The sequence below is a fragment of the Heliangelus exortis genome, chromosome Z (assembly GCF_036169615.1).
Source record: "Heliangelus exortis chromosome Z, bHelExo1.hap1, whole genome shotgun sequence".
Lineage (NCBI taxonomy): Eukaryota > Metazoa > Chordata > Aves > Apodiformes > Trochilidae > Heliangelus > Heliangelus exortis.
In genome coordinates, this window is record NC_092454.1 from 72,802,249 (window position 1) to 72,829,172 (window position 26,924).

At 42.6% G+C, this 26,924-nt stretch overlaps 2 protein-coding genes across 5 annotated transcripts in view; one reads left to right on the forward strand and one right to left on the reverse strand.

The window, feature by feature from the left end:
* Positions 1–2,699, forward strand: part of FAM81B (family with sequence similarity 81 member B) — a 30,233-nt gene extending 27,534 nt beyond the window's left edge. Inside the window, exons 7-8 of the mRNA XM_071731686.1 lie at positions 1,251–1,395; positions 2,100–2,699. Of these exons, the coding sequence (XP_071587787.1) occupies positions 1,251–1,395; positions 2,100–2,212 (258 nt within the window). The 3' untranslated portion in view covers positions 2,213–2,699. The remainder of the gene's footprint in view (positions 1–1,250; positions 1,396–2,099) is intronic.
* A 3,408-nt stretch (positions 2,700–6,107) lies between these two features.
* Positions 6,108–26,924, reverse strand: part of SKIC3 (SKI3 subunit of superkiller complex) — a 47,307-nt gene continuing 26,490 nt past the window's right edge. For all 4 annotated transcript variants that reach the window (XM_071729846.1, XM_071729845.1, XM_071729847.1 and 1 more), the window contains 14 exons: positions 26,510–26,587; positions 25,185–25,309; positions 23,386–23,509; positions 21,263–21,481; positions 20,414–20,486; positions 19,691–19,744; positions 19,474–19,585; positions 18,057–18,185; positions 17,340–17,461; positions 14,728–14,886; positions 11,984–12,136; positions 10,183–10,313; positions 8,394–8,517; positions 6,108–7,005 (listed from right to left, as the gene is read on the reverse strand). In XM_071729846.1, coding sequence (XP_071585947.1) covers positions 6,928–7,005; positions 8,394–8,517; positions 10,183–10,313; positions 11,984–12,136; positions 14,728–14,886; positions 17,340–17,461; positions 18,057–18,185; positions 19,474–19,585; positions 19,691–19,744; positions 20,414–20,486; positions 21,263–21,481; positions 23,386–23,509; positions 25,185–25,309; positions 26,510–26,587 — 1,681 coding nt within the window. In that variant the 3' untranslated portion in view covers positions 6,108–6,927. The remainder of the gene's footprint in view (positions 7,006–8,393; positions 8,518–10,182; positions 10,314–11,983; positions 12,137–14,727; positions 14,887–17,339; positions 17,462–18,056; positions 18,186–19,473; positions 19,586–19,690; positions 19,745–20,413; positions 20,487–21,262; positions 21,482–23,385; positions 23,510–25,184; positions 25,310–26,509; positions 26,588–26,924) is intronic.

Here is a 26,924-nt window from a genome sequence, read left to right on the forward strand (position 1 = left end):
TCCCCCAAAACCCCACACCTGGAGGGGCAGGGGCTGGACAGCTTCTCTTTGCCAGCATCAACCATGGGACCTGCACAGAGGCTGCTCCCTCTTCCCAAGGATTTTAAGGTGGGATCATTCAGGAGGCAATTTGACAAGCTGATTTTTCCAGATTGCTTTAAGGGTTCTGCTGTTATCAGGTTCCTTCCACCCTTCCTGGGAGGCAGAAGTCATTCCCTTTTGCACAGGTCCTGCTGCTGAGGTCGTGTTTTGGGTCATTTCCACCTTTATTCCCCATTCTCAAGGTGGATGAGGAGGCATCTGGATGCACCCAACATGGACCATGCCTGGTGCAGGTGCTGGGGATGGCTCAGAGGGGAAACTCTCTGGATTAAACAGTGAGAGAATGTTTTGGGTTGGAAGGGACCCTAAGGATCAAGATCCAACCCCCCCATCCAGGGGCAGGGACCCCTCCTACCAGGTTTCAGAAAGCTTCATCCAACCTGTCCTTCAACACTGCCATCACATCTCTGCAACCCACCCAGCCTGAAAAAAAAAAAAAAGAAAAGGAAAAAAAAAAACCCAAATAATCAAACCAAACCAAAAAAACCCAACACCCACCAAAAATCCCTCAGCCCCCTCTCCAAGGCACCAGATGTCCGGGAACCATGGCACAGGGCTTCATGTCTCATGTGTCCTCACTTGGAACTCAAGCATCTGGGTCTCATCTTCAACACCTCCTGCAGGGGAGGATCTCAGCTCCTTACTGCACCTCCAGTTCCTTCATCACCTGCAGCCTGGCCATGAGGCAAAGCAAAAACCAAAAAAAAAAAAAAAAAACCCAAAAAAAAGTCTTTGTGCTGCTTCTTGACATGGGAAGGTTTGGCATCTCAAAGAGAGAAACCCCAGAACAAAAGATGCTGGCAGGAGAGATTCCTGCCTGTAAATGGCACAACAGATCCCTTTGCACCAAACTTGGGCCATCCTTGAGCTCCAGGACTGTCCCCTGGCAGGGGCTGACCCCTTAAAAAAGAGGGGAAAGAGGGCTCTGAAGGGGTGAGGAGCAGCATGAAGGGCATGGGAATGGCCCTTGGGTCTCTCTGGTGCTTCAGCACCTTGGGGATCAGGGAAATGTCTGGAATTTGCAAAATCCAAAGCACTGGGGAGTGACCTGGCTGAGCACAACCCAAGTGTGGCAGTGGTAAAATCAACCCACATTGGACAACCATTCAAAAAAGAACATTGTGTCTTCAGCTGGCACACTACAATAAGCACTGAAGGAAAAAAATAATCACTACAAAAAAAAGAGGACGGTAATTAATTTTAATCCTCTGTTAGGCTGCTTGCTAATGAGTCAACACTGCTGGAGAAATGTGAAGAACAGTGAATCTGGAAGTTACTGCAACCTTCAGACAGGTAACAGCAGCTCAAATTCTGATTTTCCAGTCTTTACTGGCAATATTTGGCCATAGAGTGGCTTGAGAAAGGTGCCCTGGAGTCCTCTTTTTGGAAAAAAAAAAAACCAAATAAAAAAAAAGTTGAGCTCCTGTTCTCCCAGAACTGAAGAACCAAGCAGCAAAGATCTCCAAGGAGGCAAAGTTCTTACTAAGAGCTGCTGAAGCTCTGGGAGATCCATGGCACCAACAGAACCAGGATCTGATGGCAGTGGTGGGACTGGGTGATCTTGAAGGTCCTTTCCAACCCAAATATTTTGACTCTTTGATTTGAAATAAGGACCGCAGACTAAAAATAACCCAAACCAAACAAAAAAAAAACCCCATTTTCCAGTGAAAGAACAAATGTGCTGTAAGGCAAACAACACCCTTGGGTTTTCAAGGAATGCTTTTTTTCCTCCACACCACAACTCTGATGTCAACCACTCTGTGGGATCATGGTTGGTGTTGTCCCAAAGCCTGGAGGAGGTGGTTCCTGTAGCAAGAAGCTTGAACCTAATCTGTTGGTGCACATCCACGGAATTCAGCAAAATGAGGAAATAAAAGTGGGTATTGTGTCCTCAGTACTGCACATGGGTCAGGAAGTTACTTCTGGGGGAAAAAAAAAAAAAAAAAAAAAAAGAAGAAACTTTTAATGTGTTTAATTTATTGTTCCTCTTCTACCAGGATTCCAATCCATTCGTGAGTCTCTGGATCTGCTCAGACAAATACAAAACACCAGGATAAAACTTGAAAAGAAGAAAATTGAGAAAGACCTGCACAAAATAGAAAGCAAGTGACCTCCCAGAGGGTTGAACAGCAAGAGGAAGCAGTGAGAAGCAGCACTGAGTTAAGGAAGGGAAAATCACCCATAGGCAGACCTGATACTGTTTTCCCCTCTCCCTGTAGGATGCTGTCACCAGCCTTGTTGTTCTGCAGCCCCAAAAATCAACACCAATGTTAATTTTCACACCAGTTTTCCAAAAGAGCACATCCCATTAGGAGGGAAGCTAAACTTGAAGGGCTGGCTTAAAAGTTTGCAAGCAGATTCCATACCAGGACTTGAGGAGAACAAGTCCCTCGCTGTAAGGTGCTGCCAGATGAGCTCCGTCAGCTCTAGAGGGGAGAAAATTCCTTGTAAATTCCTCCAGCTCTGCAGAGTGTGTAGTAACAGCACCATGAAAACTGGTACCACATCATTAACTGAGGCAAGACTTGGGCTGGTTGTTAGGAGTTACTGAGTCATTAGAGGTAGCTAATAAACTGTGTAAAAACAACACAATGCAAGGTAATGATGAGCAGTTGCTTTATTGGGGAAGCTTATTTCTCATCTTGGTTGGCTGGGGAAAAAAACCCAACAAACAAACAGTGGTAGCAGTGGAGTGCTTACAAATGCAGCAACTGTGGGGTTTGATTTGCTTCAAAAAGCAAGAAAAAGTCTGGAAAAGAAGGAGACAACCTTCAGAGTTTAACCCTGGACTAAGGGACAGAAGCATTGCTGCATGTGGTCTGTCTGAATCCATCCTTTCACATGGAAGCATGGCACAGCTGAGTGTTGATTTTCCTTAACTGATTTATAGGATTATCCTGGAAGGGTTTAAGGGCCTAATTATAAATAACATATGAATATATATATATATATATATTGCTGCTGTTTGACTCCACTGCATAAAGAAGTTACCTCAGTATTTATCACTCCACAGTGACCAGACTCAAAATATCTTTCATTTCCCTGAGAATAAAAATTTAAAAGTTATTAATTACCAAATTTAAAAGTTACTTAACTGTTAGTCTCTCCGTAGAATCAGTAAAAAAGCAAATTAGTTGGGAGAGAAGGAAACCCAAATTCTGGGTATCCAGGACAACGTTCAGCTGGGCTGAATTAGGGATACATGTTCCCATGCAACAGAGCATTTGTGCAGCATTAAAACCATTCTCAAGGCTTTTGTACCCATGATTTTTTAAAATTTATTTTTAAGTACAAGAAGTATCAAACAAAAAGTCTTAAGGGGACAGAAGTATGCATCTGTGTTTTTCTTAAACTGCAAGGATAGGAGTAATTAATGTGACTGCCCACTGTACTTGTGATACCACTTTGAGAGAAGCTGGGGAGTAGAAACACCCAAAATCTTGGGAAATCCAGGGAGTGAGACAAACTCCCAAAAAACCAGAAATTCTCAGGAGCAAGCACTCATTAGTGTGGAAGGCAACATAAGAAGCACATAAAATCCTTTGTACCTGAAACCCTGAGAAGCTCTACCTCCTTCCTGTCCCTGTAAATCACATTCCAGCTGGGGAATTCTGCCAGCTTCCTGCAGCCCGGATCACACCTTCCCAGGCAGGGAAATCCATGGACAATTCCCTGCTCCCCACCCCAGAGATGCTCATGAGCCCCTGCACAGCCCATTCTGCAGCTCAGCTCTGCCCTGATATAAAAATAAATGCAGGGCTGCCTCAACCTCCACCACTTCACGTTTTTTCCTTGAAATTTTTTTCTTAAAAACAAACTTTCTGCAAGTGCTGGTTTTGTAGAGGCTCCACGTTGTTAAAAAACATGAGAGGAGGGAGATGCTGACCTCAGGCTGTGGGGTTTTGCAGCAGCTTGAATTAAAACTCGTGTTGCCTGAGAACTTCTCACTGATGGGCAGTGCAGATATTGTGGGTTCTTTTGGTTTGGTTTTGGGTTTTTTTTTTCCTCCTTGGGGGCAAGCAGTGCAGCTCTGGGCTCTTCTTCAAGGATCTCATCCCTGAGCACACTGACAAAGCCTCCATGGTCTTTGGAGGGGAATGGATCAGTTCTAATGCAGGATATATCCTAACCCTATCCCACTGGGGTGGGATGCACAGACATCAAGGCACTGCCCCCTTCCCACAAGATGCCAGCTGTAGGATCAGAGGACTTCTCCAGGCTTTTAAAATAGCAGCAAGCTAAAAAAAAAAACCAAAAAAAACCAGTTAAGAGACTTGAGATTCACGAGTCTGTCTTTTGCAACATTCCCTTTAAATAGCTGCAGTTACTGAGAGCTGAAGAGAACGTGGCAGCAGGCAGGGAAGGGAGCCACAATTGATGTAAATTTACCAAAAAAAACCCCACCAGCAACCTTTTTCAGGGAGGTTTATTGGCATGGAGATGGGTGGGAGAATGTAAGTGTGGGAGACCTGGGATTCTTGCCATTCAGAGGGGTTTTCACTCACCCCAAAGAGCAGAACCCCCAGCCTGCTGAGATGAAGTCAAGCCAAGAGTGACAAATCCATGGCTGTCAGCAGGGGAGTTGGAGCTCTGCATGGAACAAGGGATGGGACAAGAGGGACTTTTGGCACAACTCAAGTGGTGCCAGGGGAGGTTTAGGTTGGAGCTGGGGAAGAATTTCTCCCTGGAAAGGGTTGTCAGGGCCTGGCCCAGGCTGCCCAGGGCAGGGCTGGAGTCCCCATCATCCCTGGAGGGGTTTCAGAGCCCTGGGGATGTGGGGATGAGGGACATGGGGTGGGGGTGGCCTGGGCAGGGATGGGGGAAGGGTTGGACTTAATGATCTTGATGATCTTAAGGGTCTTTTCCAACCTAAATGGCCCAATGATTGATCAGCAGGGCTGCAGGTTCATGTGTTTACATTTTAAAGATTTTTGCATCCTCTGATTCTCTGCACAGAGAGGGGCCCTGTCTCCATGCATCAGATACTGGAAATTCAAGTTGTGTTGCACAGTGCTGATCCATTTCAAAACTTTGGAGTTCCAAAATGGAGAATCAATGCTGTTCAAGAGTGTGATTATAGACCTGGAATTTCTGCTGAGATGTTTATCTCTGATTTGGGGAAGCAGAAGAATGACACCAGTAAATGCTGAACAAGCACCTGCATTCAGGTTTGCTGTCTCCCAGGAGTTCCTTCTCCAAAAAGCATTTCAGGAGCATTTTGTTGGGACATTTCTGGTTTGTTTTTTTTTTTTTTCTCAGCTGAGCTGAGAGGTGTATTTCAGAGGTGTTGGGAAGACAACCAGAAATCACAGAATGCTTGTTAGTAGGGAAAGAGTAAAGATTTAATCTGAGTTTGTGCCATTGTGTGCTGGCTGTGGTTCCCACTTGGTTTACTGAGGGCAAACTGACTTTTTCAGGTCTCCAGGTCTCTCCCTAGTGAAAATCCATGGGTCAGACTGTGAAATCCACCTGCAAGAAGTTAAACTGCTCCTGCATTAAGGGAAGATTTCCATGCAATAGGTGAAATAAGTGTTAAAATCCATGGCAGCTTTTCCTGTCCTGCTGCTTTCAAAATATTTATTCCTCAAAGGGTTCTCAGTGTTTGAAAGATGTTAGGGTAGTCCCCATCATCCCTGGAGGGGTTTCAGAGCCCTGGGGATGTGGGGATGAGGGACACGGGGTGGGGGTGGCCTGGGCAGGGATGGGTTAACAATTAAATTTGATGATCTGAAAGGGCTTCTCCAGCCCAGACAGTTCCACAACTCTCCAGTAACCCACACACCTGAGGATCAGCATCCTGCTTTCCTGAAGCCAGACCCAGCTGGTTCCAAAACCAGCTCCATGTGCTCCATGCAGCTCCTGAAAGCCTGAGGAGGGCCCTTTCTGCTCAGCAACCAGGCTTTGGAGGACAGAGTAATTTTAAGAAACTTTAAAACCAGGAAATGGACAGCTCTGAAACAGGCTGAAGATCCCCAGTGGTGACACTGACAGATCAGAACCATTGCTTCATTATTATTTATTTTTTATTATTATTATTTTCACATACATAAAAGCAAAATGCCATCATGTCTTAGGAAGCACTGTCATGATTCATCCAATTAAGCAGTCAGCAACAGAACTACCAAGAAAAAAAATACAGCTTGTCACACACAGCTACAGACATGACCCTGTCCCTGGTGATCACAAGCTTTTCCTGATGGGAATGTTTAGTGAAGCCTGCAGTCAAGAGTCTACACTGCAGTAATTAAAATCAACTAAAATAGAAAAAAATAAAAAATAAAAAAAAATTAAAAATGTATAAACTGACATCACATGTGAAGTTCCAAGCAGATTTGGGCTCAACTGCAAATAAAATTTGTCAGAGAGAAATAAAGGAATTTTACATTTTTGAATGTTTTACAGTATCTGTAAGACAGAAAAAGCTTATTGCTTCTTAGCCAGAGATATTTTTTGCTAATAAAACCTTGCTCCAGTGCCCATGCAGCTGGTGTTGTACTGCTGTGTGTGGCCAAGGGCCACAGGCAGGCCACAGACAAGCACCATGGCACACAGTGATGAAGTCTGAGTGAGGAAGAAAACAAGAGCAAAATTCAGGGTTTCCCTTTGAAAAGAAAAAAAGAGTGTTTCTATGGTGGAACCCATGCCAATGAGAAAATAAACTACTTCTGGTCAACAAAAAGTAATGCTGAAGACAAGGTTACAATTGATGCAATGACAAAAGAAAAAACAAAATTATATGAAGAAACAAAAAGCTCAAATCACTCCTGGAAGGTGGACTGACTTAAGTTGCACAAGTGGAAGACTTTTCACTGGAGAGAGTCCATATTAGGCACTTGTGGACAGTTGCTCATATAGTTCCAGAGTTCTAACATCCCCATGAGCTTTGGCATTTTCTATAAGCACCTGCAGAGAAAAACAAACAATGAAAAAAGAGAAAGCAGCAATTTTATTGCTGGTATTTTACTGGCAACCTCAAACGCATTTTGATTTCTGCCATTTCCCTAAACAGATTAAGATAAGAAAAACTCAACATTCCACATCATCAGCTTCCTTAAAACACCAGGCACTTAAAAACCCCACCCTGCAGTGAGCTGCTCAAGCTGTAATCCCTTGCAGTGCACTACAACACCATCATTTATCACTGGGGGCTGAGCCCCAGTGTGAGAACCAAGCTCCCTGCTGGCAATGAAAGGAGCAGAGCTAGATGAGAGCCACCTCCCTGCTGACTCGTGTGTGCCTCCTGCCACTGCCTCTAAATAAATTTGCCAAAAAGGAGCATTTTCTACACAGAAGGTATCCTATTGCCTCCCCCGTTTGTATTTGCCCTTCTTTGGTTTGATTTCCACATCTTCTAGATAAAAAAAAAAAAACCAACAAAAACCAACCCTCCCATGGCAGGCTGATGTTGATGAGCTTCTGGAGCTCCTCTTGTGATCCCATCCCATTATGCAGATTAAGAAAGGAAAAGCAAATCTTTAGATTTGTTTAGATGGGAAAATCTTGACCCATTATTGGCAGAGAGTTCAGATGACTGCATAGAAGCAATGAGAGCACACCAGGATCATCTGAACTCATTAATTCCAGATGGTTTCTATGAACCTGTGTGTCTTTTTTGTCAACACTGATCCTGTCTCATGTGTTCTGCCTCCAAACTCGTTATGGATTCAGCTTCTCACCAGGGAGCAGCTGTTAATCTGAGCCAAAAGAGCTCATTGAGCCAGTGAAGAGATGATTAGGGGAGTATATCCAGAGCCTGAGTAGCAAAGGGACTCCAGTTCCTAGACAAAATGAGCCATCCCATCCCCCTTTATGCATCACATGAGAGAGCTGTGTGGATCTGTGAGTTTGGCCAAATCCATTTCTGAAGTGCTATCAACAGAAATCAATGTACCATGCACAATGCACTGCAAATAATGTAACATCACAGAGGTAATAAATCCCTCAAGTACAGGTCTTTTGGGTGAAGGACACCACATGGTAGAGGGAAGTTGCATTAAGTATGTTCTTGGTAAAATTCTGGTAAAGTGGTCTTAGTGTCAGGAGTCAGTATTCTACTAGTAGAATTCTAGTTTGGATTACAGAGGGATTTTAGTGTCTGCTTTTTATTAGTATTGCATGGCAGACTTCCACATCAACTGGATGCAATTTTGAAAACTGAGGTATGTTTTATCAGTGCAGAATCCCTGAAACCTCCAGAGGAGGTGACCCAGCACCTCCCTGCCCTCCCTCTACCCCATGCTTCAGAGTTCAACACAAAAATCCAACAGAAAAAGACTGAGCTTGTGCCTTACATCTATTAATTCATGATCCTCTTTGGCATGCAGGTGCTGCAGGAGGTACCAGCGTGCCACGGACACGATGGATTCTGGATTCCCTGGTTGATACACCACTCTCTCCAGCATTCTACGAGTCTCCCTAGAAGTAGAAACAAAACAAAATTCACACCAAACACAACTGAACAGGTTGCAGGTCGCTTGTCAGCATCCCACTGAGAGGAGCAATGAGCAGGAGTAACCAGGGAAGGTCCTTTCCTCCATAGCACCCGGGATAAAGTGAGGGAGCAGAGCTGTACACTCCTTTTTTCCTCTCTGGCTGCATGCAGAATGCTAAGGAATGCTGCCACTGTTGCTATGCTTAAAACTTTACACTCCAGTTAGTGCTTTAGCTGGCAAGTAACCCAAAATAAGAATGACAGAGCAGATTTTATGGCTGCTACAACAATGTGATGAACATCATGCTGTCTGTGAGCTCAGCACAGCCTCAGGTTTCAGTATGTGATCTGCACAGAAGGTATTCTCTCCTGTTTAAAAGCCATAAAATAAATCTTCTGGAAAAAAAGTGCACCTGAGACAAGCAGGTACAACCATAAATCTTAATAATGCCAATAGAATTTAATATTATGCACAAATATGCTTACTCCAAGCACTCATAAAAAGGCACTGCAGCTCCTGCAAACACAGAGGCAAGGTGTGAAATTGCAGCAGAGAAGGAAATGGCAGTGGAATAGTACAAAAAGTGAAAACTCCAGCTGGCTGATCCCACCTTCCAATGCCACCAGCTGATACCTAACCAAGATATTTTCAAAATCACCACGTCATTAGAACTCTGCTAAAAACTGGTAATTAAGTTTAGGGATATCAAGTTGGTGTGGCATCAGCTCTGGCTCTTCTCTCAAGAACTCTGTCCTTCATGACCAAAGAGTTTTCCTAGTACATGTGGTTTAACAGGCTGCTGAGAGATTACAACTATTTTTTGTTTGCTATTTGTAGTTAAGGTCAATTTACTGTTTCAGGATTTTGGGACACCTAGAAGGACCAATTAGTTTTTGTGATTTACCTTACTGCTTATGTAAATTAATATCTGATATTGTAGTAAGATGGGTTAGATGTAGTAAGGTTGATTAAATGAGTTTTCAGCCCAATTTTGTTGTATTTGACAAACATAACAATCCATAATGCTGCCACCTTAAAAGCCTATAGAGAAAATAGGCCAGCTTGTGAGAAATATCTGAAAAAATAGGTAAAATTATTGAACAAAAACATCAAGAACACTCCAATTTTCCATAGCTTAAGCAAGCACACTGTAAAAGACAACACTAGACTTAATAACCAAACTCACAAAGTAGATTTCCCAGCCCTCTTCCCCAAAAAGACACAATGAGCACTGTGTATGGACACAAACTTTGACTGGGAGCTCAGTTTAGGATCAAAACAAATCCCAGCAGCAGAGAGGGTTGATACCTGGGTCCAGTCTGCTAGTCAACAAGAGCTTTTAGAAACCTATTGTCTTCCAGATTCATTTATTTAGGAAACATAGCATGTTGTCTTCCAACTGGTTTTTTTGGGGTTTTTTGTGGTTTTTTTCTTGGTAAGAAGGTCATGCATGTTTCTTGAGAAAAGGAGGAAGATTCTGCTGCTTTTTGGTCCCCACACCACTAACCCCATCCCACACCTCCACACCACTGCAACAATTAATTCCTGTTTTCAGTTCTCCTTTCAGTTCTTGGAGTGAGACCTGGGGATAATGAGCACTTATACTTTTAGAGAGTGTGTTCCATTTAAATTAACAAATCATTCACACCTTGCTCCCATTTTGCAGCTGTACTGTAGCAGTGCTTGCAGGAGAGATGCCACGGGGCAAGGAGAAAGCTTCAAAGCTTCAGCTGTTGCCTCCTGCACCAAGGATGTCCAGTGGTCATTTGAGGCATTAGCCTAGGATAAAGGAAAAAAAATTAAGAAAAGAAAAATTAAAGGGCTTTATTGTAGTCTGCAATGTAAATAAGAGCTTGCAGCTCTGTAGAGAGCAGGTTTATTTCAAGCTGCTCTCAGTTAGAAAAGGTTTTTGGCAGGTTAGAAGAGATTTCTTAAAAAACCCAAAAAAACTAAAGACCAAACAGTGGCTACAAGAGCCTGGAGAAGTCAATTTAAGGATTCTAGGACCAGAGTTGCCAGGAATCGGGTTTTTTGTTGGGTTTTTCTGGTTTTTTTTCCCCACATATCTGCTAGTACTCTTTGTTTTAATCACAAACCTTCCTTCACTCTCACACTGTCAATTTTCATCCCTTGTACAAGACCACTCTAGAACCAGAAATAAAAATCAGCTGCAAGATGGTACTTAACAGAACAACTACTGAGCAAATCCTTCTATCTTCTGGCTTAAGAAAAATCCTACTATCCTCATTGTCCCAGATAGGTTTCAATTACTGTCCTTGAAGGGGTGCACAGATTTTAATTTGGATAGATAATTAGGAGACAAGCAATTTTCACACTCAAAGCTTTTTGGATCAGAACAAGATTTTCACCAGGCTTTTGCACACTCCAGTAAAACAGTGGATATCAGAGGGGCTGAGCAGAAATCCACTGATCAGATGCTCTACTGACACAAAAAAGCAGAGGAGTAGTAGGAGATGTGATACTAATTACATCTTTAAACAAGGCCTTGAATATTCTGAATCAATTCAGGTCAGCATTTGAAGGAGTGTTAATTAAATTAGGGGGTACATTTAAATTACATTTAATTTAAATTAAATTAAATTAGGGGGTAAATTAGGGGGTACATTTAGGAGCTACAGGAAACAGGGAGCAGAGCACTATAAAACAGGCAGAAGAGTCCTGGGAGAAAAAATCCTCTCACTTGACAAATTCTGCCACTGAAGCACACAGCTTGTGAGAAATAAATCTGTCAAACTGAGGGGTATTCTCTTTTCCCACCACAAGCAACAGCTTTGCATCTCTGTCCTTGGTAAAACTGACTGGATTTTCTTATATCAGCACTCAGGATATATGGGGTTCCCTTCCCTGGTTTTGGTTACTCCTGCTGGTTTGATCATCTGTTATCACACCAGTATCTATCTACCTTTTGCACCAGGATTTTGAGAAGTCTGATTGTGTCCACTTCAAGTTTCTAATGCTTAAAGAGAACAGAAGCTTCCCAAGAATCTGAGTTATTTTCACCTGGCCCCTGTGTGCAAGGAGTAGAATAATTTTCTTTATATCACAAGACACATGCCCCTTACATTGTCTTCATACTTTCAAGGCAAGGCACCTTATCTAGAAATGACCACACAGGATAAAGTTACTTGAAACCTGACTGAGGTCCCCAGTACAAGAAAAGGGTGGATCAACCTGGATGATCAAACTGAAACTTAAGAGAAATAAGCATTGCTGAACAAATGAGCTCTTTAATGTACACAGTGGTTCTGTGTGATTATTTCACAGCAATCCCATGTACAAAGAGACTTTCCAACAGCATTCCACTGCCCCTTGCAGGCTCATCCTGTCATCCACAAAACACAAAGTCACTTGAAGAGGGGCTCATTTAAAGCCTGCAGAACCCATAACTCCTGTTAAATCATGCAGTTAGTTAATTCTGGTGATCCTACCATGCAGATTTCCAGGGCCAGCATGGCTAGCCTGAGCAGACTGGATAACTTCCCACTCCAGCTGCCCTGCTGGGATGCCAACTGCAGACTCTTTCTGTAACACATCTCTGCTCCAACCATCATCCTTTGAGACTTATACACGTTGGCCAGCCACTGGAAAGAAAACATCCAACAAAATCAGCTATGGAGCCACCACAGCACACACAAATCCATCAGGTAATATGATTTAAACTTAGCAGAGCACCATTATTAGCTGCAGCACCCAGCCCTCAATCCAGCAGCACCCTGTGCTCTGCCCTGTCTGCTGCAGAGCTGGCAGTGCCCCCCACCCCAGAAACTTATTCCAGAGCTCCTTGACAGATGTTTAATTAATTTTAACCCATGGACAGATGTTTAATTGCTGACTTAGCCTGGGGATTGCTCACAGGTCAACAAGTGACATGGATGGCTTTATGAAGGGCAGCTTTCAGACTGGAGCACTGTGTGGTGACCCATTTGTCTCTCTAGGTCCTGTGGAGATGAAAAGGTACCTTTTTCCCCTGGAACAAGGGGTTTTGCAGTCCACCTGAGTAATGCCAGGAATATGAAAGACATTGCAATGTGAGTCTGAGCTCAGATGATGGGCTGGGCCATTTCAGACCCAGAAGGGTCAGGCTGGAGAAGCCCAGTAGGGCAAAGGAAATAAAACAGTGGGGTCAGTGCAGAGCTCCATGCTCCTGCTGCCTGCTCTGACAGCACAAGATGTTCTGGAATTGCTCATGAAAAGAAGGGAAAGGACTCCAACCCCTCCCTCTTTAATTCTGTACTCATGTCACATTTTTTCAAGCAGATGCAGCCACATGTTTGCAAGTCCCTGATATGTACAAGATACAAATGAAGATGTGCAAGCCACATTTAGGAATATTCTTTGCTGAATCACCAAGCAAACAAAGCATCCTCTTAAAAAAACAGTTCCCTTGCTTCTAACCAAAGGTCCTTGGACTTTTTCTAAAGACTGCATTGTGGCAGAAAGGGAAAAATTCTTTCAGATGGATAGAAGTTAGTGACCATTAAGAAGAGACACCCTAGGAAGTATCACCAATGCTTGGGCATCGTTGTCATCAAGCTGCAGGACTGTTTTGTAAAATAAAACTTTCAATTCATGTGAAGGAAAAAAAAAGCTATCTTTGGCCTCATTTTTTTTCAGCTGAAGCAAGGGCAGCTCTGCAAGCCCAACTTTCCTGTCTTCCTGGTAAGCCAGTGCAAAAAGAACCAGCTGCTGTCTTTAAACCCTGCAAAACAACCATTTAGACAAAAGCCAAAAACTTAAGTAAGAAGAAAAGTTAATGGCTCCTCTAATTCAGTAAAACTGTAAAACATCATGATGGATAGTTCTGACTAAGGCAAAACATTTTTCAAAATCTTAGGAAGTCCAGAGCCAGAAATTATTAAAGCATAAATCTATCCATTAAGGACAGAGGAAGCAGGCAGGCTTTTCCAGAATGCCTTCCCAGCCCTGAGAAATATCTTTTTTAATTGAAGGCTGAAAAGGTCTTCATCAGAGGTATCTTATCTGTGGCCTGGACTGGAAAAAAAAAAAAACAAAACCAAAATAGCCCTTTCCTCCCTCCCTCCAAGCCACATACATTTCCCTTTCATTTTTTACCCCTGTTTGTAAGCAAGATCACAGTTGGCTGTGCCAGGGAAGTCTGCAGAATGCATATAAACCCTGATTCCACTATCAAAAAACATTACTAAAATAGAGGACACAATCATGTACTGCATACCCCCACACTTTGCAAATCCAGCCTGAATTAGTTCTGCTGTTCAGAAAGATGAAGTCTCCCAAGCCAAAGAAAAATGCATTCAAGAAAAGCACCTTTCCAGAAATGATACTTTTATGTTCCAGCAGGGAAGAGGATCTGCAGCCTTCCAAGTGAGAAGCAGCCTTGCACTGATCTTCTAAGACTGAAATCAGCTTTCATCAATCTTACCACAAACAGGGTGGGTTTTTTTGTAGCTTTTTTTTTTTTTTTTTCTGCTCAACAGGCAGAGGAAGCACCACAAACCCTTCAACTACATAAAGGACTCTAGAATTTCATGGAATTTTCCTAAATTGCATGTTGAAGGAAGGTAGTCACCGCAACCAACAGCAACAGCTAGGTAATAAAGTTGGAAGGATGCTGCATCACCAACCAGAAAGATCTCTTGGCATGTGTGAGACAAGACTTCTCTGACTGTCTCACAGAAGCAGTACATGAAGTGCTCTAGAGCCTTCAAATTAACTAAAAATGCCATGGAAGGGAGTGAGTGATTAGTGTTACTGGGAGGTATCTCCCTGCAGACTCAGCTTTCTCAGAGCAGCAGTGACACCTGGCACTGGGAGATTACAGACAGACTTACTCAGGTTTTCAGACCCTGATAGTGACTTGTATGTGACTACACTAGGAACCACCTACTTCCATCTGTTCCTATGGTTTATCACATATTTCACCCATTTCTGCTCACATGCCAAATCTCAGGTGCCACAGTTTTACCCCAAGTTTGCAATCCTGCTTCTCTTAACAAACAGTCCTTACTATTTAAACTACTAAAGAAAGTTTATAATGCTATAGCTTTATAGAGAACTGAATATAAGCTGTTTTGTGGGTTTTTTTCTGTCACTGGCTGTTGGTGGACAAATAAAAGCAAAGAAAAACAAACTTTTACTCACTGAAAAAGTCCATGTTCTGCACAGCAAGGTCAGGGAGAGGATCTGCACTTACCTGCCAGGCTGCAACTGAACTGGAACTGGTCATGACTGTCTTGTGAAGCTCCTCCAGGACGCTGTCTGGAAGTTCTTTGTGAGACTGCAACAGCTGCTTACACTGAACTTGTCTCAAAAGCAAAAACAGACCTGGGTGCTCGGGGCAGCTTTTTAAACCCTAAAAGCAAAACATGGTATAAGGATTATATTTGTAAATACTGGAAGATACTTTTTTTTTTCCATTTCAGTCTTAAAAAAAAAACAGGGGGGAAAGCACTCTGAGGATGACTGACCATGACATTTTCATAGAATCATAGAATCCTAGAACTGGCTGGGTTGGAAGGGACCTCAGAGCTCCTCAAGTCCAACCCTTGATCCACTCCCCCCGTGGTTCCCAGCCCATGGCACTGAGTGCCACATCCAGGCTCTTTTGAAATATCTCCAGGGATGGAGAATCCACCCCTTCCCTGGGCAGCCCATTCCAGTGTCTGATCACCCTATCTGCAAAGAATTTCTTCCTAATATCCAACCTAAACCTCCCCTGGCAGAGCTACAGCTCTGCCAGGGGAGGTTTAGGTTGGATATTAGGAAAAAATTCTTAAGATCATGGCTTCTTGTCTTACTGATACCTGCCTGGGAGCAGAGCCCGACCTCCCCCTGGCTCCAACCTCCTTTCAGGGAGTTGGAGAGAGTGATGAGGTCTCCCCTGAGCCTCCTCTTCTCCAGCCTCAACACCCCCAGCTCCCTCAGCCCTTCCTCACAGGACTTGTGCTGGATCCCTTCCCAGCCTCCTTGCTCTTCTCTGGACCTGCTCCAGCACCTCAATCTCCTTCCTGAGCTGAGGGGCCCAGAACTGGACACAGGACTCAAGCTGTGGCCTCCCCAGGGCTGAGCACAGGGGCAGAATCCCTTCCCTGGACCTGCTGGCCACGCTGTTCCTGAGCCAGCCCAGGATGCCATTGGCCTTCTTGGCCACCTGGGCACACTGCTGGCTCCTCTTCAGCTTCCTGGCAATCCAGACTCCCAGGTCCCTTTCCTCTTACACTGCAGAAAGTACTGAGAAGTGAAAATAGAGAACTTCTCTTCTGTCCTCCAAATACATTTGAAGTTTACATTAAATTCTGTACCTGCCCTTCTGCTGCAGGTTTCAGAAAGATAGATCATCAAATGGCAAACCTCCAGGCCTCCCTTGGCTTCACAATGATTACAAATTTGGGGCCAATGGAGGCAAAGACCTGTCCCATGGTTAAAAGTGACCCTGGGTATGTTCCAGGCAATTTCAGTTCTCCCAACTAAGGTTCTTTATTCTCACTGGAACAGAAGCACCTCCAATAAACATTTCCAGTACAATAACAGCAGATACCTATGGAGTCTTTTTTTGGAACAAACTCAAGGAAAAAAAGCAAGGACAGGAAACAAGCTGTTCTGTTGCTTTGTTCATCTCAGGCAAAGCATGTGAAGCTTTTCCATGTCACCTTACATGTTGTTTTACCTGATCAAACCCACAGTACTTCCAGAAATTGTAACTCAAACCAAACCTGTTGTAAGATACAACACTTCACCCTTAACATTCTCTGTTACTCCTTAACAAGCTGCTGCTTTGTGAATAATGCATGGGCATGCAGAGACTTTCTGAAACACAACACAAGCTGCTCCTATTTGCTGCAATTTCCCCCCATTAACAAATGTGGAATTGATGTCTCAAACTGAACAACTCTGGTGCCTGAGTCATCATAACCCAGTCAAATAGTTTTCTGAGAATCCTGAGGTCTAAAATGGTCAATAAGACTCTGAGAGCATTACTCTTGTTCCCTCACAAATTGCAGGCACTGACTGTCCTCTTCCCAAACTATTTAACTAACCTTCCCTTCCCCCCACACCCAGGTACCACCTGGAAATCTCTTCTCCTTGCTAATGTAACACAGGTTAATAGACAAGCTGGCCAGAAAAGGAGAACACATCCTCTGCAAGCAAACACAGAGACAAGGAAGTACCTCCCCTAGAAAACCAGCACGTTCACTAAACCTGCTTTGGGTTTGTTTGTTTTTAAACTGCCTTCCCCATTAACACAGAAATGCCATAAACAAGGACCACATTTGCATGGGATTAATCACTTTCCTCAGTGAAAGTCAGGGATGCTTGCTGCTGAGTGCAGCTGGGTTTTTGCTTATATTTTGCCAAGCCCTCTGTTCATGACCACATGAAACACAACACCTAAGGCTCACAAACACCCCAGGCCCCTTACCCAGATGTGTTGCCTCAAGAGTTTTCAGTAATTAAACTTGTAGCATCCACTTGTGGTTCTGGCAGCACAAACATGAGAGTGCAGAAGACATTTAAGTCCCTTGCAGGTCTCCTACCTGGACTTCTTGCCTTGAATTTCTGTGATGTTTTGTTTAATTAATACTAGGTTAATGAACAGAGGAAGGGCAGACTTGCCTTTGTTGTGTCATACACTGCTTGTTTCAACCATTAACAGAGTTTTGGTGTTGTAGAGTATCTTGTGGAGGGAAAAAATGCCAACTATTGCATCCTGTAGTTCTGATGGTACAGAAGATTGCCAATTCATGATGTACAAATCATGATTTCCACAGAATTCTACCACAACCTGCCAGTATGATGACATCATACCTTGGTGCAGAGAGCTTCAGCTTCTGAGAGCTTACCAGTCTCCTCTAGACTGGTAATAGCTTGACACAGGCACCAATCTTCAAGAGTCTGGATATAATTACGTGGAAGGTTATTTTCTTCAGCTGCAAAAACAGATAAAACTCTTAACCAGATTACTGCAGTGCCATGCCACATGCTCTGCATCTGGTAAGGGAGAACTTTAAGGACTATTAACTTGGCATTGCTTCCTTCATTGGCAGGGAGAGCAAGAAATGGTAAAACTGAAAGCAAAAAAAGAGGGTGGGGAAGAATACACCATTTACATGGCTTGAGAAAAAACAATCAAACACAGAATTTTAATTCCAGTTTTCAGAACACTGCAGACATTAGGCAAGGCTTGAGGCTGAGGTTATCTCTCTAGTGGAAATGTTAAAGATCTCAAGAGTACTTTAATACTTTCCTTGTAAGCAGTGCTCCTGTGCTGTAATCCATCCCTCCATTTAGGCATCAGAGTTCAGGGGTACTATTTTAAAAATACATTTGAGGCCTTGGAGGGGAAAGCAGGCTGCAATTAAGTAATTAACCTTAGATGTGCAGTAGGATTTAGTATTATTATGTCATAAAATGCAGTTACAGCTCCAACCATTGCTGAGCAACTCTCAGCTTACCTGCAAGATTCTGAGTGCTGCAAGCTTAGTTTTAATTTTTTTTTAATACTAGGAAATCTGCATATCTTACTTTTGGCTGAAACTGTAGATACCAGTGTCATCTCCAGACCTGTTCTCTTTGGCTGACTGTTGCTTAGACAGGCCACAGTGTTTTCAGCATGGCAGGCAGCCATCAGCACTGCCCAGGCAGCAGGATTATCTAGAAAAGAGTGGTTACAGGTAACTCAACCCAACCTAACAACACTGGTAGTGAATTCAGAATGGTCTTTACCAGATTAAGCACAAAGTCATAGCCACCAAAGGAACCACACACTGTAAATAGGAGAGAGCAAGAACAAGGCAAGCCATTCAGTCAGAACCTTGCATCAGCTCAGCCCAAGGCAGCTGAAAACTTTTTCTGGAATTACTAAGATTTTCCAGACTTGTAAGACAAAGATGCTACTCACATATTTTTCACCAAAGCTGCCAGTTTATTCTGACTACACAGATTATTCCTGACTATCACATAGTGCTGAATAACAGTGGCAGCAACAACCCTAAGATGCCAGGGACAGCTTCCAGGCATCCAGGCTCAGTCTTATGTGACCTCTGGCATGAAAGATATGGTTGGAGGTGTCCATTTCCAGTGTCAGCTACCTTCAGTGCCAGCTTCTCCTGACCTAGAAAGCCCCTTGAAGAGAAACTGACTGGAAGAGTGGTCCCTGTCCTGAACAGGGCAGAGGGGAAGCTGAATTCAAGCTGATTTACATTTCACCCGTGTAAATCTTCACCCCAAAGACAGTGAATCCTGCCAGCAAACTAAAATGAAGCTTGAAGATCTAACAAAAATGTAGAGAATACTGATTCTGAATAGCAGTTACAGTCTCCTGTCTATCTGTAGGAAGGCAATTAAAATTTTTAACTCATAGCCACACACATGGCAAACTCGGAGCAAAATTACAGCAGAAGAAACCATGTTTTGGTATTTCACTATCCTGTGCAAATTAGCACCTGGAAAACACATTAGATTTGCATTTCAAACATCAAATGAAGTAAGAGGTGAACAGTTGCCTACAGTTCATAAGCAGCAGACTGCAACAAAACATTTGCAATCCAAATTCTCAAGGTAGAGGAGTAAATCACTTCTGCTTAGTGCAGCACTCTGATTCACATGGAACATGTGTTTTTATTGTTTGTCTCATATTCTATATAATACTTATCTCTTCTCCTGCTAAGGGATTAACAAATTGCTTAAGTTTTCAGAACAAGCCTTAAAACTGTGATTTTTTTTTTCTTTCTTCCTTCTTGTTTGGTTTAATTCTCCATGCCTAAACATGGAGAGACAGTTAAAATTTCAACTCTAAGCATTCTACCCAAAACATCCAAAAGCAACTGAAAACAACAGAGTGACCCAAGAAAGGTAGGATCATTTTGCTAGCACAAAAATTCTGTTCCTAAGGGGTCAAAAAATAAAAAAAATCACTGATGTGTTTGAGAACAAGAGTAACCTGGACAGAGGTGGATTGCCTTCTGAATATTTTTCAAAGGATTGTTCTTCTCATCTTCTAACATGTGACATCCTGCTGCCAACTGGTTAACTGCAATATTCATCAGGACTTCCTATAAAAGAGAACACAGAAGTGACTTAACACTGCAGTGATCAGATGGAATTAATTTTAGGATTGTTTATGGGATTATAAAGTTTGTATTTCAAGGAAGCCAAACCTTTCCCTGGTTTACGTCAAGGACCTGGGCAACGCTTCCTGCCACAGCTCCCCCCTGCAAGATATAAAGAAAAAAATTAAAATGAGATGGTTATATGACTGATTAACTAAGACATTTTATACAAAATGCAATGCCCAGATTTTTTAATCTTTGTTGATCAGGAATACAGAGCTCACACAGTGAGAAGGGACAGTCAGGATCAGAGCTTATCCAGGTATTTCTAATTTTAGCTCACTATAGAAGGAAGCTTGTTTTCAGGTGCTATTTCTGTTTACTTAACAGACATAAATTAAGACAAAATGTATTCATTTGGAGAAGAGTTGATGACAATTACAAAAGTGGCAAGGAAATACCAGCTGATGAAAAAAGTTAAATTGACTAGGTTAACCAAATTCAATGTATGTAAATCCTAATGTATATTTATATAAACACATAAACATGTATAAAACATGTAATAATAATGCAGCATTTTATTGTTGGAATGCTAGCAGATTTTTATATTGAGAAGAGGAAGAACTGCTGCCCCATGAAAGGTGCCAATAACTGGACATTTAACTTCATTGTGTACCTGTGCATTGCTCAGTGTGTGCTTGTGTCCCTAAGCCTTGAGTTTTCATATTCATTATCAAACATCCAGATTCTGAAGGCTGGGGGTTTTTAATTGAAAAAAACACAGATTTCTCAAGATGCAAACAGAACAAAGTGTGACAGCAATGCACTTACTTTTGCCTTGTGTGGTGCATAGAGTGGAACCAGTCGAGAGAGCAGAGACCAGAGGTCAGGATTACCAGGGTTACTGGGAAAAGAGCAAGGATATTAAACTTTCTGGTTTGGGAATAAGCCTGGTTTTCTGGGGGTGCAGATGCCAGTAACCCCAAATTGATCTCACACAAGCCAGTGTGGTTGAAAATAGGCATGGACAGTGTTGTAAAACTACATAATATTTAAGTTATATTGCTGGCTAAATATGTACAATGTGAGTATCAATATTCATGAGAAGAAAACAAATGCACTTTAAGACTACAGGTCTTCTCATAGTGTGAAAAATCAACAAATTTTAATTGCAGCTGGAGAAATACACTTTGCATAGTTTCCAAAAATACCTGCAGATCAGACCATGTTGTTTACCTTGCTTAAAGGTGCTGATTACAATTGCCCCTTTCTTGAGTGCTAAAGGTAATTAAAACACAGACATTCAGCTGGTGGGATGAACAGCTACACAGGCTGCTAAATACTAAATAAATGCCCCAGAGACTTCTCTAGGTTGAAGGCTGTGATGCATATGCTGAAAAATGCTTTCACAGCATATGTCTGAATTAACTGATCCAGCTACCAAAGAAGCCACCAAAAAAAACCCTCAAATAATCATGAAACCTCTGACATTTGATCACCTAAATGACAGAGCAGGCTTCTGCCAGCTGATGACAAAACCTGAAGTGAGGACTTCATGTTTGAAAAAATAACTGGTATTCTTTTAGAAGAATGCTGTGTGTGAACAGGGGTTTGCTCACCACTCAGTGTAACCAAAACAACACATTTACAAGGCAGTCTAAATGAGGATGAAGCACACACCTGTGTATGGCTTTGGAGACTTCTCTCTGGATGGCCACATTTCTGTCTTGCAGTGCATAAAGAGCAGAGGTAAAAAGGCACCTCTCATAGATGTCATCATGCCCTTTTTCATGCTTCAGCAATTCTTTCAGGGCTGCTGCTGCAAGTGTAGGGTCCTGCTTCACCAGCCCCAGTGTGCACAGAGTCTTCAGGCTTTCCACTGTAGGTTCCTTTAATGAGCTGTTGGATCAGAGGGAGGGAAAGAGACAATTTTGGAGCACACCTGACAAGGCTCTGACACAGGAGTTGTCCTTTGGCAATGGAGGAGACACTGACAACTGCTTTCTTTTCTTGGAGACATTTATACTTGGAACTGGAATCACACCTGAGCTGTACAGCTCTGCAACAGAAGTCCTGGATGATGAACTACTCTTTCTAAGAAAACAAGATGTTCTAAAAAATTGAGATTTCTCCCAGTGTAAGGTAGTCTGAGCATGCTTTCCACCATCTACTGGTGTTAGTTCTACTATCAGTTGCACCTTTCCATTAATTTCACTGTGAGAGGCAATTAACCCAACCAACAGTATTCCAAGCATTGTTTGAGACTGACTAGGAACAGTTACTGATTTTTTCCAGCAAATTTTTCTAGCATAGGAGCTCCTAAATTAATTCCCTGACCTCCAGCTCAGTGACCTCAAATAGAAACAACCAAAATCAAGGACCATAACTGATGTGCTACTAGTTGAGGGTGCTCTTACAGTAAAGGAAATCCAATAAATTGCCATGCAAACTGAATGGAGGCAGACCACATACCAGAGCATGGCAACAGTAATTCAGAGTTACTTCACTTTAACTTTCTAAACATAACTCCAAAATGAGGATATTTTCACTCATCAGGTGACTACAGACTCCTAATCAAGCTTCTACTGAGTATTTTTTGCTTTAGAAAAAAAAAAAAAAAAGTAAATTTCCAAATTTATGTTTTGGTTTCTGTCCCTAGGAATAAAAATTTCCTGGTAAACTTGAACAGCCACATTATGGTACCTTATGCAAATAAACAGTGGGATTCTATCATATTAGCTACCACAACATGCTCACTGCTGAACATCCCTGTGCCAAACTGGCCATGAGGGAAGAATAAAGGCAGCTTCTTGTTCAAGGTCTTGCTCAGACCATGAATTCAATAAACCAAATCAAATCAATAAACCAATAAAATCCACTATTTACAGCACTGTGCTTCCTATCCAGATCTAGACATACTGGCTGTAGTGTTACTTTCCTAAACCATTTACTTCTGCCTTTCTTCTTTTTTAACACAAAGCAACTAACATCAAATAGAAAACTCTCCCTGTTGATGTTCATGACAAAAATAGAAGTTTAAGGTGATTAAATCCTGAGTTACTGATCATTAAGTAGCAGGAACCTCTTTCCTACAAGCTGTTAGAGTGTACTAGGCTATGGATCTTCACTGTTTCAGTAACTTGAGGAGTCTGCTGGCAAGATGGAGACTGTGGAGCCCCTGCTGGAGTGCTCCACTGGGAGGGATGTGATCCTGAGAAACTGAGATGTTAACCCTTAATCCACAGCTACCAGGAGACTAGCAATGATGCCTGGGCTTTTATCCTCCAGAGTTCTAAAAAAAAAGAGACATTTGTGACTTCAGTGAACAAAGGAAACACATCTGTTTCTTCTCATGGGGCAGCTGCAAGATTGTCCTTGTGTCCCACATGTGGAACACAACTGTTCTGGAGATTTCTGATTATTTGAACTTCAATGGTTTTCATCAGTCACCTACATTTCTTATAGATAAAGGGAAAAAATATTGCCTAGGGCTAACCAAGCAATAACGACAGATTAATATTACCTTAAAAGATAAACTTTAGACTAAAAATATCATTCAAGGGTATTAGAGCCCCAGACTGCACAGCCCACCAACCCTTCCACTCCACACTGCTTAAAGAATATGGGAGAAGGCACAGGCCATAAAACCAAAACAGATATCCCTCATTAATAAACTCAGAATAAAGCTTACACTTTTACTATGCAACACAAAAATATCAAAGATTCCCCCCCCAAAAAAGCCCATGTGAGGATTCAACAACACAATAAAATACCATATTTAGATGACAGTTCCCTCCACTCACCACTTAAACAGCAGTGTCTTTGCAGCATCCACTCTGTCCTGTTTGTATTCTATCAGGGCCAAGGCAGTCATGATGTGTGCTTTATCTTCTTCAGACTCAGCTATTGACAAGGCTTTTTCATAGGCTGGCAAAAAGACAAGACTCAGAATTGAATTCTGAACTGAATTTTAAAAACCCAACATTTCTGAAGGCATGATACTAGAACACCCACACGAGGGCACTTTGGTTTCAGGTTCACTGTGTTTTCACACCTTAAATGATAGGCAGAACACAAAAAAAAAAAAAAAAAAAAGGTTACTGAGACTTGTATGTTCTGAAAGTATGTTCTGAAAATGTAGATTTTCAGGGCTGCTTAGTGTCTGGGAGTTGTTTATTATGTACAAAGTAGAAACAGAGCTGAAATGTAATATTGGGATACCCAGAAAAACAAACCAAACTGAAAGAACACAGTATAAATACTCCTCTGAGACAGTTTACTTATGAAATAGTACTTGAAATGGGCACACATCGTTCCAATTAAAAACTATGAGTTTTTAATTGCTGAGCTGGCTGCTCCTTTGAGGGTGCTTACACGTCCAGTGACAATTCAGTGTGCCTTTTTTTGAAACCTCACATCTTAGCAGTGCAGAGCATGACAATACAGCACTTACATTTATCACTAAAGCTGAAGTGCTGTGAACAACACATTAATTTCCTTCTCAGAACTGATCTTTTTTTTTTTTCCAGGAAAGACATTTCATCTGAAAACAAGTCAAGCTAAAAGCACAAGAGTTTTAATGGACAGGAATTAAACACTTGAAGAAATGTTGCTTCCCTCTGTACATTTTAATAGTTCTAACACCCTACTGAACAGCCTAATGATTAAAGTAGTTGTGCAATATGTACTTAGGCATTAGGACTGAAAGAGTGAAATAAAGTGAACTGTAGCTAGGTTGTTCAGAGAAACAAATCTTGTTAAGATTAACATCAAGAGAAATGTGCCATAATCATAGAATCCTAGAACTGGCTGGGTTGGAAGGGACCTCAGAGCTCATCAAGTCCAACCCTTGCTCCACTCCCCCCGTGGTTCCCACTGAGTGCCACATCCAGGCTCTTTTGAAATATCTCCAGGGATGGAGAATCCACCCCTTCCCTGGGCAGCCCATTCCAGTGTCTGATCACCCTCTCTGTAAAGAATTTCTTCCTAATATCCAACCTAAACCTCCCCTGGCAGAGCTGAAGCTTTAGCTCTGCCAGGGGAGGTTTAGGTTGGATATTAGGAAAAAATTCTTAAGATCATGGCTTCTTGTCTTACTGATACCTGCCTGGGAGCAGAGCCCGACCTCCCCCTGGCTCCAACCTCCTTTCAGGGAGTTGGAGAGAGTGATGAGGTCTCCCCTGAGCCTCCTCTTCTCCAGCCTCAACACCCCCAGCTCCCTCAGCCCTTCCTCACAGGACTTGTGCTGGATCCCTTCCCAGCCTCCTTGCTCTTCTCTGGACCTGCTCCAGCACCTCAATCTCCTTCCTGAGCTGAGGGGCCCAGAACTGGACACAGGACTCAAGCTGTGGCCTCCCCAGGGCTGAGCACAGGGGCAGAATCCCTTCCCTGGACCTGCTGGCCACGCTGTTCCTGAGCCAGCCCAGGATGCCATTGGCCTTCTTGGCCACCTGGGCACACTGCTGCCTCCTCTTCAGCTTCCTGGCAATCCAGACTCCCAGCTCCCTTTCTGCCACTCTGTGCCCAGCCTGGAGCTCCCCATGGGGTTCTTGTGGCCAAAGTGCAGGACCCGGCACTTGGTCTGAATCAGGCAGGTGCTCACCTTTGGTGCTTTCCTCTAAGAGTCCTTTTTTGAAGTAAGCTAAGGCTATCCCCATGATGCCATCAAAATCAGTCAGAGGTATTGATGTGTAAACCTCAATGGCCTTATCACACTGACCAAGGGCACTGTAAAACAGAAACAGGCACTGGTATGAGGGATGCAGTCACAGCTGCTATGATACAGAGGAGCTGCCCTTGCAGACCAGCATCCTCTCTTCCACAGCAGCTGTAAGCAGATACCTGGAAAAAAATAAAGATTAGGACAAGAATGTGCAATATTTCCCACACTCCTGTGACAGAAGTTACTCTCTCCAACTACAAGAATAAGTGCTACAAAAAACTCCTCCCCATCTGCACAACTCTGGTATGTAAGGATGTCACTTTATGGTAAGCACAGTGGAGTGGGAGAAAACAGCAAAGGAAAGACATTTTAAAGAAAGGAAATCCAAGTATGCATGCACACAGACAGGAAAGTGCAGGTATGGATGGAGATACAGCATTCTTATTCCCAGATCACTGTGGAAGAAATCATACAGGATTGTTGTTTAGTAGAACTATTTAGTAGCCACTAGAGCTTTGCTCTTCTGTACACTGCACACAGCTCAGATGTCAGACAACAGCAAAGTGAAGAGTTGCTCCTAAAATCTTAAAAGAATGAATTACCACATTTTCACAGTCCATGAGTCCCAGAGTCATGTAAAGAAACTTAAGAATCTATTAAGCTTCCCCTAGAGAGGTGACAAATATCTAATCAGCAGAGCCTGAGCTGTCTCACACCAAAGAGAAGTTTTAAAGTCTTTGTCTGCTAAGGCTTGTGTCCTGTGCTGCCTGAGCAGCAGAAGCAAATTATGAAGGGAACCCGAAGACCTGTGAGTAGGATTGCAGCAGAGAGGGTCATCAGCAGGGAGACCACACACATCTACACAACAACTCCCCATGCCTCAGGTTGTACAGGTCAGTATGAATTCAAAAAAGGGGCAAAAGGGATTTAGAATAAACCCTGAAGTAGCTATTCTGTGCAGACTGAGCCTACTTCTTAAGTGTGGACAGGCACACACCAGGATAAGGATATGGGAATCACTGGTACATTATGAACTGTTGACATACAGCAATTTCTTGCAACCTGGTTATAATTTATTTATTTTTTCCTTTAAATACACTATCCATTTCTGGAGCACAAACAAGGTTCAATCAGACCTGTCTACAACTAAGACATTGAACACATTACTCTTAGCAGCTGCCTTTCACCCACACAGATGTTTTCTGCCACTGTATTAGTTATATCCAAAGCTGAGTTAGGGGCTGGGAAAAGAAGTCAGTGCTTACCACAGTGACCTGCCATAGTTCTGCATTGCTGTATTGTATTGCTCAGTATCCCCAGAGTCTTTCAGCAATGAAGCTGCCCTGAAAATAACCAAAATTAAGAATAATTACCACCTGAATATGTGTATTTCAACAATAGTTCTCGGAGAAGAATGGGCAAATTTTTTATGCAGAAGCTTTTCTATGCTAATTAAGCACAGAGCCTATTTTAGTGTTATAATGCATCAGCAAACATGCCCTCCAAACAAGGTTTCCTTGGACACTTCTCTCTACCACTTCAAGAGAGAGAATTAAAAAACTAAACAATCCCCAACCACCTCCAGTAATAAAAGTGGGGAAGAAATACAAACTATTTGTAGGAGTTGGTCAGCAACTCCCAGGTTTCACTTAAATACCATGCAGTGAATTAGTTAAATGT